The sequence below is a fragment of the Corvus cornix genome, chromosome Z (assembly GCF_000738735.6).
Source record: "Corvus cornix cornix isolate S_Up_H32 chromosome Z, ASM73873v5, whole genome shotgun sequence".
NCBI lineage: Eukaryota > Metazoa > Chordata > Aves > Passeriformes > Corvidae > Corvus > Corvus cornix.
The window spans coordinates 39,321,035-39,339,161 of NC_046357.1; the positions used below are offsets into that span (position 1 = coordinate 39,321,035).

Below are 18,127 nucleotides of genomic sequence, written 5' to 3' on the forward strand. Positions count from 1 at the left end.
TTGGTATTATCAGAACTTTTGGGTTTTTTGCTTTACTTTTAATCACGTTGTTCCTAAGATGTATTTTTCTGAATTTAATTACAAATTTGATTTTCAAAATTGGATCAAAATAATGGCATAAATGTAATAAATAAGGATACATAAGCCCATCCTTCAGAACTGGTGATAGAGTGCTTTTGGATCTGATCTAACTTTGTGATACTGGAAGTTCGGTGCAAGAAAGAATAACAAGCTTCTGACAAAAAATGGACGTTTTTAGCTAAGCACGCCTTTGAAAAAGTCTGGACAGCTTTGCGGAGTCTCAGCAATAATAATAGAGCAGCTGTTGCAGCACAAGTGGTTGTTAAAACTAATGTGTTTTAAGATTTAATTTTTGCCTTAAATCACCATGGATGCTATAGCTAAAATTACTGCTGGGGTATTGGTAGACACTGGTTGGAGCAAACCCAAAATTATTCCTGTTGAAACCTCTGAAGCTGAAAGGAGATTAACTAATTCTCCTCAGAGGAAGTCTGTGTTCTTCATTCAGAAGTTAAAATGCTGGTTCCCATAAGCTAGGGCTTCTTACATTAGAACTAAAATACACTTGGGTGTTTGTTATGCTGTGAAATAGAATTTGGATACTTGTATTATAATTCCTTTCCATTTCATTGCAAAAATCCGTTGTTTTCAAGAAATCATGGTGATTTAAGTATGATACCTTACGTGGAGCTTTGGAAAGTACAGTCTATCAAAATGCAAAATTACGTGGAATAGCCTATTGTAAAGGAAACAGGTCAATACTTTTTTTAACAATGCAGAAGGAAAAATAAGTTCAATTATACAAACAAGCTTAAGTCCTTAGTAAAATGCATTGTTTAAATGAGTATTATATTTAGTAACTAGTCTGGCTGCTTTGTTCTTTGTCATTATGTTAAGAATTCACTTTTAACAAGTGAGCAAGACAAACTTAAGTACAAACACTTGAGTTTGTCAATGGTTAGGTCAAAACATTTAAGTCCTTACCTAAATGGAACAGAAGCAAAAAAATTACAGAAGTGAAAGGAAAAAAAAATCCATCAGCTCAACTTAATTTTACAAAATGCAGCTGAATTCCTTCATGTTAATTTTTAATGATACTTCAGAAAGGAGGGTAGCACTTCAGTCAGGGGTCTGACAAGCTAGTCATTTGCAAATAAATCAAAAGACAATCATTACAGCAGCAAGAACCAGTGAATGATGTAGTTTTGTTATTCTTTGATGGGCCTCACACTCAAGTTCTCTATTAAAAATGAATGTATTCAAGAGGCTCTGCATTAAGAACACAAACAGTTAAGGGCACTTCAGATGCTTTGCTAAGAGCTGTCATAGAGCTCAGAGGACTTTCATGAGAGATGCAGGCTTCTGTAGTCTGCTTTACCAAGGAGCCACAGAACATGGGCAATTAGTCGTGTTTGTCTATGTTTGAGCAGCTTTCTGCAAAGTTTCCATTGTTTATTCATCCTTAGGACCTCTCTATATATCTCAAGATCAGCAGTTAGGTAATAGTTATGTTATATTCGAAGGCCTCTATAAAGAGGAGATAAGTACTTTTATTTTAAGACTTTCAAATTCACGAGCCCCAGGTCTGGGGGTGTACTCTAATGACACCAGTTACTGATACCTAGTCTTGGTTAACAGAACTGTCCTTGACTCCTTCAGAAAGGGGTTTTGCTTTCCAGAGTGAATGTGTATACACTCACAGGCACTCGGGTATGTACTCAAGGGTGTTTCACCTTAACAAGCAAACGTACACTGTCTATTGAGCAGTTGCATTTATATTTAAAGTAACAAATGTCCCTTTTTCTCAACTCTGAAAACAACCCCTTGCAACTCTTGATCAGCAAAATTGCATGAATTGTGCATTAAAACCTAACTTTCACTATTTCCTAGACAACAAAAATATTTTTTAATGTGTTTGTGAATAAAAATATTTTTTACTTAATATTTGAGGGCAGTGAACAGGAGGTGTGTGAAATAGCATAGTAGATACATAATTTTAAGTACTTTAAATGGTGTGAAATAACTATTAGGCAAACTGCCTTTTAAATGCAAGCAGACTTTTTATGATTAATAGAATAGGCATTTTAGTTTTCCGTGTAGATATCTCTTATCTGGCATTTGTAACAACAGCAAGAAATCTCAAAATAAACTTATTTCATAGCACGTACATTTAAGTTTACCTAGCACTGTTGCTGAATTAAGGTTGCTGTTCATATATGGTCATCAATGATGCCAGCTTTGGTAAAGACAAACTAAGAGGAATACACTTTTTTTTTTTCTGTTCCGATATTAAGTCAGGTGTGATAGTACTGAGACAATAATTTTAATGGAAGATTACTGTGGAAAGCAGGAAAGTTGGTTATGCCCTCTTTTTTAGAAAATAAATTAAAGAAAACATCTAACTGACCTTCATTGGAAGGTAATTATAATGTGATGCTCATGATGTTGCATTCTTTTATCTTACCATATGATGTCGTGTATGCTGTGTTATTACAGCGTAGCTCAGATATTTGGGACTTGGGGTAGAAAAATCCAATAATATGGACAATTTCCATGTTTTACAGACCTTACTGAAAATAGGTGTGTGTTCTGTTTCCTTATAGCAACAGTAAGGACACTTACCTCAGAATAGGGAGACTTTTGTATAGGCCGTACAGGCCAAAGAACTTTTCAGTAGACACCAAGTGAGTTTCTTACTTTACTCTTTCTCTATCCCCTCTTGTCACCTGCTATGATTCATACTGGTTTCTGTCCTGAAAAACAAAGTTAATCTCATTGGTCTAGAGCAATTAACTCCTTGAATTCTAAACATCTTAGCTAAACATCAGCCAAACAGATTGCTGTGTAACAGACTACCTTTCCACAGCTGATGTACCCTGCTTTCTGGAGAGATGTACTAGGTATGTGGAAAAGTGCCCTTTAGTACACATGTTTGGTTTTTTTTCTTTTAACAGAGAAATACAAACAGATTTGGTAATAGTTAAGTCTGATAACCAGTAATAGTTAAGTCTGATAACCAGTAACAGTTAAGCTGGTAACTTCCAAATATTAACTTTGCTATTACGTATATAGTACTAGTACTAAAGGCTAAACATGGAATTATGGATATTTTATGGTTGTGGCCCAAACAGAATTGAAAAGACCACTGTGGTACTCTGTGAAATTATAACTGTTTCAGTTGAGAATAGAGATATGTTCACCTTGTTACAGGGGGTACAAATTTCCTGTAAAGCAACTGTGACTTCATTGCCCTTAGTTAAGGGAAACCTTCTTATCCTTAGGAAGAAACCATCCCAGAATTCTTTGGAAGCTTCTGCAAAACTTTATAGAGTGGATGTATCAAATATCAAGATTTGGTCAGGTGGAGTGCATCATGTCAGAGAGATGAGGTATTTTACAAGCCAAGATGCTATCATGTATTTTGTCTGTGTCTGTCAGAGATTGGGAAAGAGGTGTTAAAGCTTGCTAATTATATTTAGATTCCAAATCACCTGTCTGCTAAGATAAAACTACAGGGTGGATTTTGTATCCTAATTATTGTGTGACTGATGTATAAGGATCAACATATCACAATGTCTACTTAAAAAAACCTCAGAATTATGGGAAGGTAGAGGAAAAGACTTGGTTTAACAGTTAACAGTTTTAGTCAGATTTAAGTGAGTTTATCTTTGCTCAGTTTTAATACATTGCATAGAAGGCCTAATGATTCACAGTAGTGACCTCTTGTTTCTTCTGTCTTAAAATATAAAAAAGCCCCCCAACTAACCAAGAAAAAAATCTTTATGGGTTAATTGTATGACAGAGATTGACCGGAGCTGTCATAGGCTGTGTTCTTGACTGGATGCTGATTTTGGTTTTGTGCAACTGTGCTACAGTGACTGAAATAGCTATTTTTAAGGAAAACTGAGGAAGCTGTATAGGTACCCTGAGGGTTAATTATAATAGTGGTTCTGAATTATGGGCAGATGTATAGGTCTGAAAATCTGTGAACACAGGTAATACTGAATTATGAGAGAAAAAGATCCCTTTACCCCACCAGGAATCCAGTGTTTAAGCTGACATGCCAAAATGGGAGATACGATGTACAAGATACATAAAGCTGCTGAAAAGTGGGACTCAAGCTCTCTGTCCTGCTGTAATCTCTGTTGATTTCACTGAAGGATTGTTCTGTTCTTTACTGGTTCCTAACTTTGTTCTCTTGCTGGTCATGGTTTCACAAATTTGCTGTTATAGACTGTTACATTTTCTGATCTTTCTTTTCCTTGTGTGCATTATTTTAATTCTCTTTCATTATAGATTTTAAAAGTCTGTGCTCTTTGTATCCATTCTTCCTCACTTCTGTTTTAGTATTTCTTTTGTATTCCCGATGGTATATTCCTGACAGTAAAACTAGTTTTACCTTCTAATAGGCAGATAAAATTGATCATGAAAAAAGCATTTTTCTTCTACGCCTGTTGCCTTCATGTTATGCTGCTTGATAATTTCAGTAATAATAAACCTACCTTTTAAAAGGCTTTATCATGGACTTAATGGATTTCAAAAACGTTCTGCTTGTTAATGAACTATATACAAGGACCAGACTTGTGCCTAAATGTGTATACAGATTAGGTGCTTTAGACATGGCAGATGTCCTAGAGTAGCTAACGAAATCTCTTTCCTTGTCTGGGCTTACATATTTAGTATTTATGTTTGCAGTAGTATGAAAAACGGGTAATTTTTTGCTACTTTCTTCATTGTCTGAACTTAATATAATCCTGTATATAGTTAATATGTCAAACCCCCTAAAATGCAGTTTTTAATCAAAATACTTTTCCTCTGTAGACAGAAATCGCCAAGAGATTGAATACAATTTGTGCACAAGTCATCCCATTTTTGTCTCAGGAAGTAAGTAAAACTGTTCAGCTGTTAAAGTGCAATTAGGTTGTTTTTCTGTTTGCAAATTAGCTAGTTTTAAGATGTTAATTTTATCAAAATACACAAGTGTAAGGAACATCTGTTATAGCTGAAGTGTGCAGACCCCCTGCTAATTTGATCTAACAAATCTGAGTTCAAACTAGTGACAATGGCTCAGCCTCAGTCATTGCCTGAGGAGAGTGGGAGTCTGTAAAATAGTAGCAATACACGAAAGTGCTTTCATTCCTAATCATGGTGATTGCTTATTAGATATTCAGTTGTCAAATGTAGATCTAGTGAAATAAGCATGCTTATGTTCTCTACATAATTTGTATCAAAGGTGAGTATTTAGCTCATATGGAAAACACTGTTTAAGGTTGTAAACCTACATTTGGTCTGAATGACTGTGATTTTAACATGTTGTAGGCAGCTGCTGTTACATTTTGAAGCTTGTTATTTTCAAACTATTTTTTTACCAAGAGTATTTGTAATTCTTGATTTCAGTGAATCAGTTTTCCCTATTTGAAATTTCAGTTGGTTTTGCTATGTGGGCACAGAGTCTATAAACATTAAAATTGACACTAATGTAAAGTTGACATTATTGTCCTGTCAACTCAATTAAAAATTATTATTCATCTGCCAGAAAACTAATAATGAAGTGGTGTGGGGTGAGAGATAAGCTGGCTGCCTTGAGGTTTCTTCTTTCCTTTTGAACAGCTGAAAAATAGGGCATTGTTACCTTTTACCTGCATGCGATGTCTTGCAATGGGTAGTGTGGGCTTCTGCAGACAAACTGGTTATTCAAGTATTTGTGATCCTGGTTTGATATGGTGTGGTCAATACTTTAACCCAAATTCCTCCCTATACCCCTTCTTCTTTCAACAGCATCAGCAACAAGTGGCCCAAGCTGTAGAACGTGCCAAACAAGTGACCATGGCTGAATTGAATGCCATCATCGGGGTACGTGGCCTTCCAGGTCTACCTCCTACAGTGTGTATAACTTGCTTTCATATCTTACTGCTTTGCTGTTTTTAAAATAAACTTAATGTTTTGATAGCTAACACTGTTTTGATGCCCAGTGTTGCTGAAGTGTTTTTGCTTAATACAGATTTTAGCAGAGCTAAAGGTAATAGTTTACTTTGTCAGAACATAATTTTGTCCAGCAGTGCTGCATATAACAAAATGTTTTCTGCAAGAAATATAATTTTATAATTTTAGGAGAGCTGCTTGTTTATTTATGGAGATTCTATGTCAGTTGAGCTAGATACTTTTTCCTCATGCTTTTTGTGACACTTGAGTTCTTGGAGCTTATACAACTATTCATTCTTCTTTCTTTCCCTTTCTTGTGAATCTTTCATGAATTTTAAATTAGCAAGCTACTGAATAGAAACTTCACTTGCTTTTGAAGTAGTATTAATTGTCTGACACAGTGTTCTAATAGCCTTTCACCAAGAATGTGCTTTTAAATATGCTAAAAAAGTTAATACTACTTGCTTGTGACTGGTTGTCAATCACAAGTCATTTGCTTTGTATTAATGAACTTTTTGAACCATACATTCCTTCCACTGTATGAGTTCATTTCCCCCGCCACTAAGTCTGGAATATTTCTCATGTTTTCTGCCCTTCCGACTAAGTGAAAGAAGTAGCCGAAACAAGAACCTGTCCTTTCTGATTTTATTCATATGTGAGCGCCTTGAGCGGATTCAAATTACTCATTTATCAATTTATGTTAATTGCTTGTGAGAAGATGCCCTGCTGGTCTTTATAGTTCCCTCAGACACTTTGTAATGATAATTAGACATGCTGCTGTACGGATTAACAGTGCCATAGTCCAATGACGTCTACAGACAATGGAACCAGTTAATCCATCTGTGCTTAAAATTACATCCCAACTGGAGATGGAAAAAAAAAAAATAGGAGTGAGGGAGGATTAAAAGAATGAGCCTCAGCTTGAAAATGCTCCTTTCATCAGTTTCTCAATTGCAGATCTGCAGTCGGTTTGCCTGTGGTAAGCTATTGGCAGTCAATTAGGTGAAATAAACTGGGAGGGTGACCTTCATTTCCTTTTAATAGCTTTTCCTCCCTGAAATGGGGAGCTTCAGTGGATTTTCAGCTTAAATTTTATTCAAGCTGCTTTATTACACTTGACAGATTAGCTTTGCATAAACATACCCCCCCTTCAAATCTGTGCTGTTTTTCCTTCGTATCAAATTTTGACTGTTACTTAGTTGATTTGCTAATCACATCTTAGAAACCTACACAATTACATCTGTATTTGTCAGAATCTCCTCTATGCTTTGCTTGTGTAATGAGTTCGTTTATGAATACCTGACTTGATCTTTGAAATACACAACATGTACATTTGTGGTATTCGATTAGCAAAGATTAGAGAACTGTACTTTCTTGCATTTTTTTAAAACAAATTGCTTCTTAAGGATGAAAATGGAATGGAAAACCCTTCATTAAGAACAAATTTTAAAGAAGAGTTTAAGCAGTAAAAGGAAACATATTAAAATATATTTTTAAAGATTCTTTCTTGCCTTAAAATAGTGCTACTTAGACAAACCAAATTTTGCTATCTCAAGCATGTAATCTAATTCTTTTTAAAGTCTGCACAATACAGTCTTTTAAAAGCCATAGGATCTAGAAGTACCACATGCCATTAAGAACTTCTGGATTTTTTTTTTGGTGGGGGGGTGGGGAAGGGAAGCTCTTCGGAAGCAGGAATAGCAGCCTCTACCATTTTTGCTCTCTAATTATCGTAAAGTCACCTGAAGAAATACTTTCCTGTGTCTTATGAAAGACTTCTGAATGATGCCATACAAATCCAAAGCTGTGAGTGAGGAAATTAACATGCTGGGCACAAAATTTATTTGATCATGTAGATGCATGCACTTACATAATGCCAAAATTAGATGTATGTCCCAGTGATCTTTTACAGTCTTATTAATCAATAGTTACCTTGTGCCACACAATGAGTTTCATGCTCTGACATATGCTTGGTTTTGTTTGAAAGGGACGGTGTATGTCCTGGAAAATCTGAATAGCATAAAATCAGGCTGACAATTCAGTGGACCTTTGCTCCCCCTCACTGAGCACTCAGGGTGTCAAGCCCTTTCCCCAGAGGGGAGGACACATCAGAAGCCTGTCTGTTCCTACAAGCGGCAGCTGCACTGAGGGTGAGCACGGCACAGTTTGATAGCAGCTGTCAGTATTGTTCAGGGACCCGACTTAGTGTAAAGAACAATGGAAGGCCCATGCTGCTAAAGTGCAGTGTCTTTCAAGATAAGAAAAGATATAGTAATTTAACGGTTTAGACACCTATTATGAGCATGAAAGATCATCAAACTTCTTTTCAGAGTGCAAATCGGCTGGACCAGTCTGTAACAGTAGAAGATGCAATCGAGTGGCTTCTGGTGTCACACTACCTAAAATACATGTATAAATCTTGAGGATAGGAGGGAAATTTCATTTTCCTAGCTGGTATTAACTTGCCTGGTTTCTCTTGACTGCATAAAATTCTGCATTTTTGCCAGGATTTGCCTTTTTTCCTCCCCTTCCTTTCTGTCCTTAAGGGTCATTGTTTCCTGGCACCAGATGATTTAAGAGTTTCCCAATTGGCTTCCTTCAGCTAGAGCAATTCCTGTTACTCCTGCACGATGTGTGAATTCTGGAAGGGTACAAAGACTTTTTTAATTACTGGGAATAATGTTTTGAAATACAAAATGATTTTCAACTATATTTATTTTATACTTTTTATTTCCAGTTGAAAAGAGGGAAGCCTATTAGAGAACGGACTATGAGGATAGAGACTTACAGTCTCAAAGGACTGGGATTTTTCAGAGAATTTGCCTACAAAATCAAAAGCCAGGCTTTGGAATAGGTGTATAGCACATACAAAACAGAATGAATAAATTGACACTTTTTAAAAAAAAAAAGTAATATAGTTGGCCTCAGTGAGCTTGCAAGCAGTGCTAATCCCCTGTGTTGATTAAAAATTCTTACTTCAGGAAAAAACCCTGGATGATGTTTGGTTATTAATAGTCGTACTTCTGGCCTTACACTTATCCTACATGTTCTTGAAGGCTTTAACTTTCAGCCATGGGGTAGAAGTGTGGCTAAACAATCTCTCTTCAATTTTTTTAAAAATAGCACCATTTAATATTTATTATATTAGAGTGGAATGAAGTAGCAATTTTGCTAGATAAATGATGAACGAAGGAGAAACCTTTAACTAAAAGATAAGTGCCCCCATTAACTCCTTGGCATTTCTGCAGCTGCAGGCTGTGTCCATTTCTGGGGTTAAGGAATAATCTAGATCATGGTATGAAAGAATTAGGTAGAATATTATGGTTTAACTTGAAGGGTTGTTTTGACTTCTTTGTGGGTGGTTTGAGGGTTTTTTTGTGTTTCGTTTCATTGTTTGCTTGTTTTTTTGTGGGGTTGTTTTCTTGAGATATGTCTAGCAAATAACAGGTTCATGCTAGGAAGTATGAGTGACAGTTAAATTGGTATGTCTAGGTGTGAACAATACAAGATTAGATTTATTTTCTAATCAATAAACTAGTTTTATGTGTAGAATATGCAAATGTCTGAATGAGAAACACAAGCAGCAAACTGGAAACTTTCTTCAGCACTGTATTTATGATGCATGATTTTAGCATACAACTGAGAAGCCAGGTATGTCTTATTTTGCCTTTTGAGGTGTGTTGCTAATGATTCTGTGAAATATGTATCTTTTGGACTGACAGTGCTCCTGAGACAGATTGAGTTGTTGGCCTCTGAGAGGCCTCTCCACTGTTGCATGAGTTGATTGGCTAAAGGATTAGCAAAATGTGGGATTATTTTTTCTCTCTTGGCTGTGGTTGCCAGCTATCTCTGGGATTGTAGTGTGTGAAGCTTAAGAGGATGAGGTTAACCTCTTGAGGGTTTATTCTTATGAGTGTGTAGTTAATCCTTAGAAAGCCTATAAATAACTAGGCTGTATGTTTCATTATAAAATAGAAATACAGACTAGAGCAGAAATGAATGCAGAATTTAGTGCAAGGGAAGAGCTAAGCAGCTGTAGCATTACCTTAGATCCTTCTCAGCCATGATCTGCATTATGTGCTGAGGGAGGGGAAATTGCCTAGTTCTTTTAAATTAAATAAAATGAGATCTAGTGAACACAAGACACTCTCCTCACTTTTAACATGAACTCCCTAACCACAAGTCCAAATTACTGAACTCTGGCAGTAGGAGCTCTATTGTGCAGCACATCCTGGGTTATTCTTCATATTTTAGAATACATAGAAACCTTAGTTTTATCCTAGGATTCTGTCATGGTGACTGCTTTTAGAATACAAAGGCTTCTGACTTAGTTTACAAGTTTAAAATAGAAAGCAAGGGAGGAAGTTATTTGTCAGCATGGTAATCAGTATTCTCGAAATACTGGCCCCCAAGCAATGGTCAGATTTCTACTGTTAGTGCTACTAAGCTTGGAGGAAAAGTAACAAAGTGGTATTGATGTGTATTGGTAACTTGACCTACTCAAAAGAGAAAATCTGGGAGAAAGTGTAAAATATGAAAGAATGGTGTTAACCAAACTTGGTTTCCTCTTGACACCCTACTCCCACACCCACACTCTCTGTAGGACTGATGGGGAAATGAAGAATCTTGGAGCAGCAATACAGAGGAAGGTAGTATCTAAACAAGACAATTTTCTGCAGAAGAAGGTATTAAGTCATTCTGGAGAGGGCAAATTTGCATCCAAAAGTCAAATGGAATTGAATTGCAGGCCAGACCTCCTTTGTTGTGCGAGGCTTCACGTGGGGTGGATGGAAAAATCTTCACCTTGGATCTTGCCCAAAAACAAAACCAAAAGAACTTCAGGTGGCTCTCATCTAGATCTAATATCTAAACTACAAGTCAAAGGTGAGGCCAAGCATACAGTTGCAAATTTGTGAAGCCTAAGAGCTTTCAGGAAGGAGTGTAAGGATGACAGTTGAACAGAAATATTGTTAACTACTGCTAGAAGCTGATGGATATGCAGCTGCAACTGTGAATGCAGAGAGAAGGTAGATTCTTACGAGATAACGTGTGAGGTACCAAATGTGAATTGGTACCACTTGCTAGATTCCTTTTTACTGAGTGGATGTTGGGGATATGGCATGTATATATTGAATGGTGTAGGGCTCAAAACTGGTTTGTTTTGCAGCAGGGGTGAATGGTAAGTTTGGAAAAACGTGTGGTAATAATGAACGAAAGAGTCTCAGTGGAACATGTGGCTTCAGGAAGGCTTAGATAGAAGGATTTGATATTGAAGTGTTGATTAATTAATTTTGTGAACTTGTCTCCAAATGATTCTGTTAGACTGGCTTGGAAAGAATGGTTTTGGTGGAATGTAAGGGACTGAAGTTGGATAAAAATGCTGAAATACCACAATTGAAAGGAAGAATTTACAGAATGTGGTTGGAGCAGTATGTGTTTGTATTCATATATGTAATTGGCACAGAGGGTAAGTTATTTAATCCTAGAGGAAAGGATTACTTCCTCTAGAAAGTGATTCAATTCACCTCTCTTGATTCAAGTATATAGGCAGAATAGCTTACCATGTTTGAAGATAGTGATGAAGTGGATAATATTCATAGAAACAAAGTTATTAAGTAAAAGGAGACAAAATGAAGAGATGGACATAATTTTCCTCTTACAAATGTCTGCTTTCTGTTTATATTTAGTGAGATATGTGAGGGAGTTGGAGTAGATAAAGAGCCAATAGGCTGTGATAAAATACGATGTAACCTTCAGTACTTGTCTGGAAAGTAGTTGGAAATACGGAAGGTTTGGAGGAGGAAGGAGTTGGGTGGGAGAGGTGAATTGGTTGGTCCAAACAAAAGAAAGATTCAGCTTGGTCTGCATATGAGGAGAAATTAAATGCAAAGAAGTTAGTGGAGTAGGGGTGAAGGATGGTTATGTTCACGGAGTTGGCCCATCCCAGCGTGGGTAGGAGTAGAGAAAGTTGTTGGGAGTTAGCATGTTGAATGATGTAGAGCTCTAAGTTGGCCCGCTTTGCAGTAAAAGCGGTGCAGAGAATGAGCCATATGGATTTTGAGAAGGAAACGCTGATAAACTGAGGAGAAATAGTAGCCACTGCATGGATGGGAGTGATGTGGACTGCACAGGCAAAATACACCTTGAACTAGGTGCCAATGTCAATGATGGAGTCACTGAGAGTAGGACTGTGAAGAGGAAGATGCAGGTGGAAGAAGGTACAGGGGGACACAAGTGCTGTAAATATTAAATATTGGAAATGTGCAAGAAAACAGCAGCCTGCTTGCTGTGTTTATCATGGGTGAAGAGCATGACAGACTGTTGAGATAGGGAGTGTGTGGGAGAACAAGACAAGAAGCTTGCTTTCCTTTTTCTTGCATAGAGAGAGGCTAGCAGAGGCAGTTAGGGTAACTTTAGGAAATAGTAAAGGCAGAACAAAGACACAGTTTTCACAGCATTTTGCTGTAACTCTTCAAGATGCATAAGAGTTTGTTTCAATTGCAGAATTTCTGTTATCTAGCTACTGCATTCTTTTTGAACTTACTAGAGTACTTGCTGAACTACCAAGGTTGCTATCTTGTATAATAGTTAATTGCCTGGAAGTAATGCAGAGCTACCTGAAACAGTATCTAGTACTGTTTATAATGTTGCTGGCTAACTGTCTCTGCAAATCGAATACTTACAAGCAGCAGTAGTGAGGAAGTAAAAGCACGAATTAGCAAAAGTGCTTAAGTGCATGTTCAGAAATGATTGTTGTTCGGTGTGTCAAAGTCGTTACGGAATGTAGACAAAACATACAAGAGTCTGGTCTTGGCTTGGAACAGTAAATAAAGATTGGTGTAATGCTTTTCTTATAACTGTCATATTTTTCTTTTTTTGATGTCTCTGAAATGTTTTTATAGTTAGTAGTTGATGGGACAAAAGGGTGTTGAGTATAATTTCAAATCCTCTATTTAACTTCTGCATTTTAATTTACCAAAAAGCTTTGCTACTTAATCATTTCTGTCATGTTCGGCAAGAGTTAAATTTCTGGAGATTAAGAGAGCCTGGAAGGAAAAGAAATACTTTTTTAGATAATCATACATCAGTAATAAAACCCTCTAGAGTAATATCTGTAAGTCATTTCCAAATTGGTGCATGCTTGAACTAGTTGTTTTTGGCAGCTGTGCAGCAGGAGCATGCTTTTGAAGTGTTGTTGGATGGTGGTGGTATGCTAACAGTAGCTAAAAAGGCAAATACACAGATTTGAGGTTAGAAGGTGAGTAATAGCAGGAATTTATGGTTGCCGCAGAAATGAAATGTGCTGGCAGTTTCTGCAGACCAGAAGCAGTGTGCACTGACAGCTTCATTCTAGAGACTTCAGGCTTGCATCTGAGTCTTCAGGGAAGGCAATATGTACTTGTCTAAAATTAAAGAAAAGCTTTGTTCTTCAACTGACTTAGACTGACAGTGATAGAGGAATGCAAATGGTTTCAGAAAGCCAGCCTTTGTCTTGCCTGGACCAGGAGATAAGGTCATCTTCTGTGACTTTTAGACTGTGGTTCTGAATTTGTTACTTTCGTTTAGAGTCTGGGAAGTCCTTTGGTGGAGACATGTTTTCCCGAGCAAGGATCATTTTTTCTGTGGCAACTGCCTCTACGCCTCCTGTCCTGTGGCATCTGTTTGTTACAAAGGCTTGTCTGGCTCCTCCATTGGTGCAGTCTTCTTCTCCTGTTTGCCTTCAGCTTTGCTGTTTATCCCTTATTTCTTCAGAATTTAGCCTAAGAAAAGAAAAAACCAATGTAATTTTATCTAAGTTAAATAGCAAGGCAAATAACATAATTATTATAAGGGCCCTTAAAAGCATGGTCTTCTGATTCATTTCTATTTAATTTTGGGTTTTTCGCTATGAAGTATTTGAGACAGGAACTGTTCTTAAGCCAGCCCTGGAATATTCATTTTTAGAAGAATAACTGTATATACAAACACACCAAAGATCTATATTTTTACATAGAAGTATAAACAGTCAATATATATGTAACATATACAGAACAGTATGTAAAATATATAGTATATGTCATGTGTAACAATGTATTAGTGATATATTAAGATGTAAAATATTGTGTATGTATCATATAAAATGTGGTGTGTTTGTACATACATAAAAGGTTATACTAGCAAAAGGGCTTCTTTAGTTTGTGGGCTGCTTGTTGTGTTGCCATTATAGCTGCTGATACAAGCTCTGCTCATGCTTCAGTGGGTCTGCACGTGGTACAACTATGGAGTTTTAGGTTGACTTGCAGTGCGTAAAAGCACAGAGGAAGGAAGAAAACCCTTTTCTATCAGCAAAAGCCTTTGTGTGAGTGCAGCTATACCAGCGGAGTGTTAATGCATCTTGGGGAGAAGATGTCACTGAACTGGAAGAATTCCATCTGCTGGTGATGCCCCACATCCTCGCTGCAGGGCTCTGTCTGCATGGGGTAGGATGATCCACAGCATAGAGAGGTTGCTAGTGCAGACCTACTCCAGTGAAAACACGAGTCGTGCTGGCAGTGCCATATAATTATTCCCTCTATGTTAATAGGGTGTTAGAAATCCTGCCATTTAAGAATTATCGCTAAAAGTTTGTTAAATAGTTAATTGCTGATCACTTTAGTGGAAAAACAGCTGATGGGCTTATTCACTGGGTGCGGTGGCAAATCATTTGGGTGGGGTCACCCACATTTCTCATTTACTGTTTACAAAAGTGATCTGAAGTGCATTATCTCTTATCTTTCTAATTCTGGTGCCTGGGCTTGCCCTCGAAGATGCCAAAAGGAAAGGCAGTGAAACCTAGCTGTTTATGGAAAGACAGGGAGGTGCAGCAAAGGTAAGAGTTGCTGCTCAGATTCATGCTAAGGGAAAGATAAGAGTCCTTTCTCCCTCGCAATGTATAGTGGTAATGTAGAAACTAATTAATGGTTGGTTAATAACCTACCCTTGAATATTAATTTTTAAATGCTTTTTGAATCATATTGGGAAGCATTAAGGACCTGTTTCTCAGTTCTGTAGGTGTAAAGGTAACTACAGTATTAAAATTTTAAAATGTGATCTTGTGATTCAGCAAAAGTACTGGTATTGGCCATGTAATTAACAGCAGCCCAAGCCTTTCTGTGTTGGAAGACCTTTTTGTTCTCTTCTCATTGAAAAAACTTAAAATTTCTCATAAAAATATAAAGTATTTTAGAATACAAGCCAAAAAATACATGTATCAGAATCAAAGAATGGATAAGGTTGGAAGGGACCGCTGGGGACATCTGGTCCAACCTCCCTGCTCAACCCAGGTCATCCCAGAGTACATGGCACAGGATTGTGTCCAGATGGTTCTTGAATATCTCCCTTGAGGGAGATTCCAAAATCTTTCTGGATGACCCATGCCAATGCTTGATCACCCACACAGTAAAGAAGTTCTTCCTCATGTTCAGGTGGAACTTCCTGTGCATCAGTTTCTGCCCATTGCCTCTTGTCCTATTGCTCGGCACCACCGAGCAGAGCCCGGGTTCATCCTCTTGACACCCACCCTTCAAATACTCACAGACATTGATCAGGTCCCCTCTGTAATCTCTTCTTGAGACTGAACAGGCCCAGCTCTCTCAGTCTTTCCTCATACCACAGGTGCTCCATTTCCAAAATCACCTTAATAATTTCACTAGGTGAAGGCTTCACTAGGGCTGAGTAGAGGGACAGGATCACCTCCCCTGACCTGCTGTCAATGCTTTTCCTAATGCACCCCAGTACCCCATTGGCCTTCTTGGCCCCCAGGACACACTGCTGGCTCATGGACAGCTTGTTGTGCACCAGAACCCCCAGGTCCTTCTCAACAGAGCTGCTTCCCAGCAGATCAGACCCCAGCCTGTGCTGGTGCCTGGGGTTATTTCTCCACAGTGCAGGACCCTGCATTTGCCTTTGTTGGATTTCAGACAGGACTCTGCCCGTCTCTCCACCCTGTCAAGGCCTTTCTGAATGGCTACACTCTGGGGTGTTGGCCACTGCTCCCAGCTTTGTGCCATCAGCAACCTGCTGAGGAGGCACCTGTCCGTTTGTCCGAGTCACTGACGAAAAAGTTAAACAATACTTATTTTGAACCTTTGAGTACACCGTTAGTGACAGGCTTCCAACTAGGCTTCGTGTTGTTTTGAAGTAGCATCATGGATTACTTTGAGCATGTTGCTGGGTCTCCTGTATCTGATTTATTTTCTTTTCATAGTTAAAGTGACACAAGGGTGTAGTGTACTTAAAATCACTGTATCAGTGGAGCACTGAAATAAAACTTCTCTGCCTTATTTCAGTTACCTTAGAGCTGAAATTAATTTGTGAAAAAAGGACTATTTGGGGAATGTGTGTGGCAAGCTGCCTTTATCCCAGTATAGCATCAGTTTTCTGTTTTATGAGAGGCAACTTATGCAACCCTTTACTGCTTAAAAGAAGTTATTATGCAATTGATACTTGTTAGTGTGGTTTGTGTTGTCTGAACAAGCAAGAATAGGAAATGGGAAAAAACTTTGAAGAGCTTTTTGTTCAGAAATATAACAAAATTTATTTAACTTATATCTTCTTTCTGACTTGGATATTTGCTTTCTGACATAAATTCCCTTCCCCGTAAAATTGTGGGATTTTGTTTGCTTTTTTTGTGGGAGTGGAAAATCAGTGTGAAGACCCCAGGATGCTACCCTATACATCTTAGTTAATAAAGCATGAGAAAGGAACAGGAGTTTACCCATGAGACAGTTGGGCCTTTAAATAATCATGCCACTGCCACACAACTTCTGTATGTGTGAAATATACAGCTTTGAATAGCTTTTGCCAATGTTGTCCTTTTATGGACTTAAATTTCTGTAGGACAATGACATTTCATGTGGTTTATAGATGGAAGAGACTTGCTGAAGACACTTTGTTTCTGAAGGGACATTCTCTTCCCTCGTTAGGCACTGTGGCTTGTGCACATAAGGATAGTTTTCAAACAACTTCTACAAACCCACATGCTTGGCTCATTAGCTAGACATGCTGTGGTGGGCACTTCAAAGTTTGTTTACTGTGGTATAGTGTGGCTTTCTTTCTGACAGGATTTAGAAGATGAGGAAGCAAGGAAACCAAACTGACCAAAATAAACAGATATTTCAAAGAAATTAAGAAATTATATAGTACCAGACTCATTTTTCCAAAACTTGTTTAAATATGGAGACAACAGTATGCAGTAAGAATTGGCACAGAGTCTATTGGTGGGCCTGTCACTAGCCTACAAAGATGATTAAGGAACTGGAGCATCTCGCTTATGAGGAAAGGCTTACAGACTTGGGCCTGTTCAGCCTCGAGAAGAGATGACTGAGAGGGGTCCTCATCAATGTTTATCAGTATCTGAAGGGAGGGTGTCAAGAGGATGGATCCAGGCTCTGTTCAGTGGTGCCGAGCAATAGGACAAGAGGCAATGGGCACAAACTGATGCACAGGAGGTTCCATTTTAATATGAAGAAGAACTTCTTCACTATTGTGAGTGACTCAGCACTGGAACACATTGTCCAGAGAGGTTGTGGAGTCTCCCTCACTGGCGATATTCAAGAAATGTCTGGACACAATCCTGTGCCATGTGCTCTGGGATGACCTGGCTTGAGCAGGGAGGTTGGACCAGATGTGCCCCTGTGGTTCCTTGAAGCCTCAGGCATTCTGTGATTCTGCAGTCCAAGAATCATGGAAGTGGTAAGGTTGAAAGGGACCACTGGAGCTCATCTGATCTACTTGTCCCTGCTCAAACAAACTACCTAGATCCAGTTATGCAGGACTGTGTCCATACGGCTTTTGTGTTCAAGGATGGAAACTCCAAAGCTCCCTAGGCTTTGCCTGTGCAAGGGGCTCGGTCAAAAATTAATCTCTCCTAATGTTCAGGATGAAACTCCTATGTTTCAGTGTGTACCCATTGCCTCTTGTGCAGTGATGGGTTGCAAAGATAAGGGACTGGGCTATGTCGTATGAGGAGGAGCTGAGAGACCTGGGACTATTTAGCCATCTCTAGGCATATTGTTGGATGCTCTCCATTTTGTCCATGTCTCTTGAAAGGTGAAATCCAGAACAGGACATAGCAATCCAGCTGTAGTTTCAACAGTGATAAGCAGAGAAGGATCCCCTCTCTAGACCTGCTGGTAATACTTTGTCTAATGCAGCCCAGGATGCA

At 38.2% G+C, this 18,127-nt stretch overlaps 1 protein-coding gene across 3 annotated transcripts in view; it reads left to right on the plus strand.

Moving 5' to 3' along the window:
• TLE1 (TLE family member 1, transcriptional corepressor) overlaps nt 1–18,127 on the plus strand; it is a 74,330-nt gene that overhangs the window by 16,757 nt on the left and 39,446 nt on the right. The window contains exons 5-6 of one of the 3 annotated variants that reach the window (XM_039567749.1): nt 4,843–4,905; nt 5,800–5,904. In XM_039567749.1, the coding sequence (XP_039423683.1) occupies nt 4,843–4,905; nt 5,800–5,904 (168 nt within the window). Of the gene's footprint in view, nt 1–4,842; nt 4,906–5,799; nt 5,905–14,737; nt 14,792–18,127 lie in introns of those variants that run through there. The other 2 variants (XM_039567750.1, XM_019288401.2) reach the window with 2 other exon arrangements.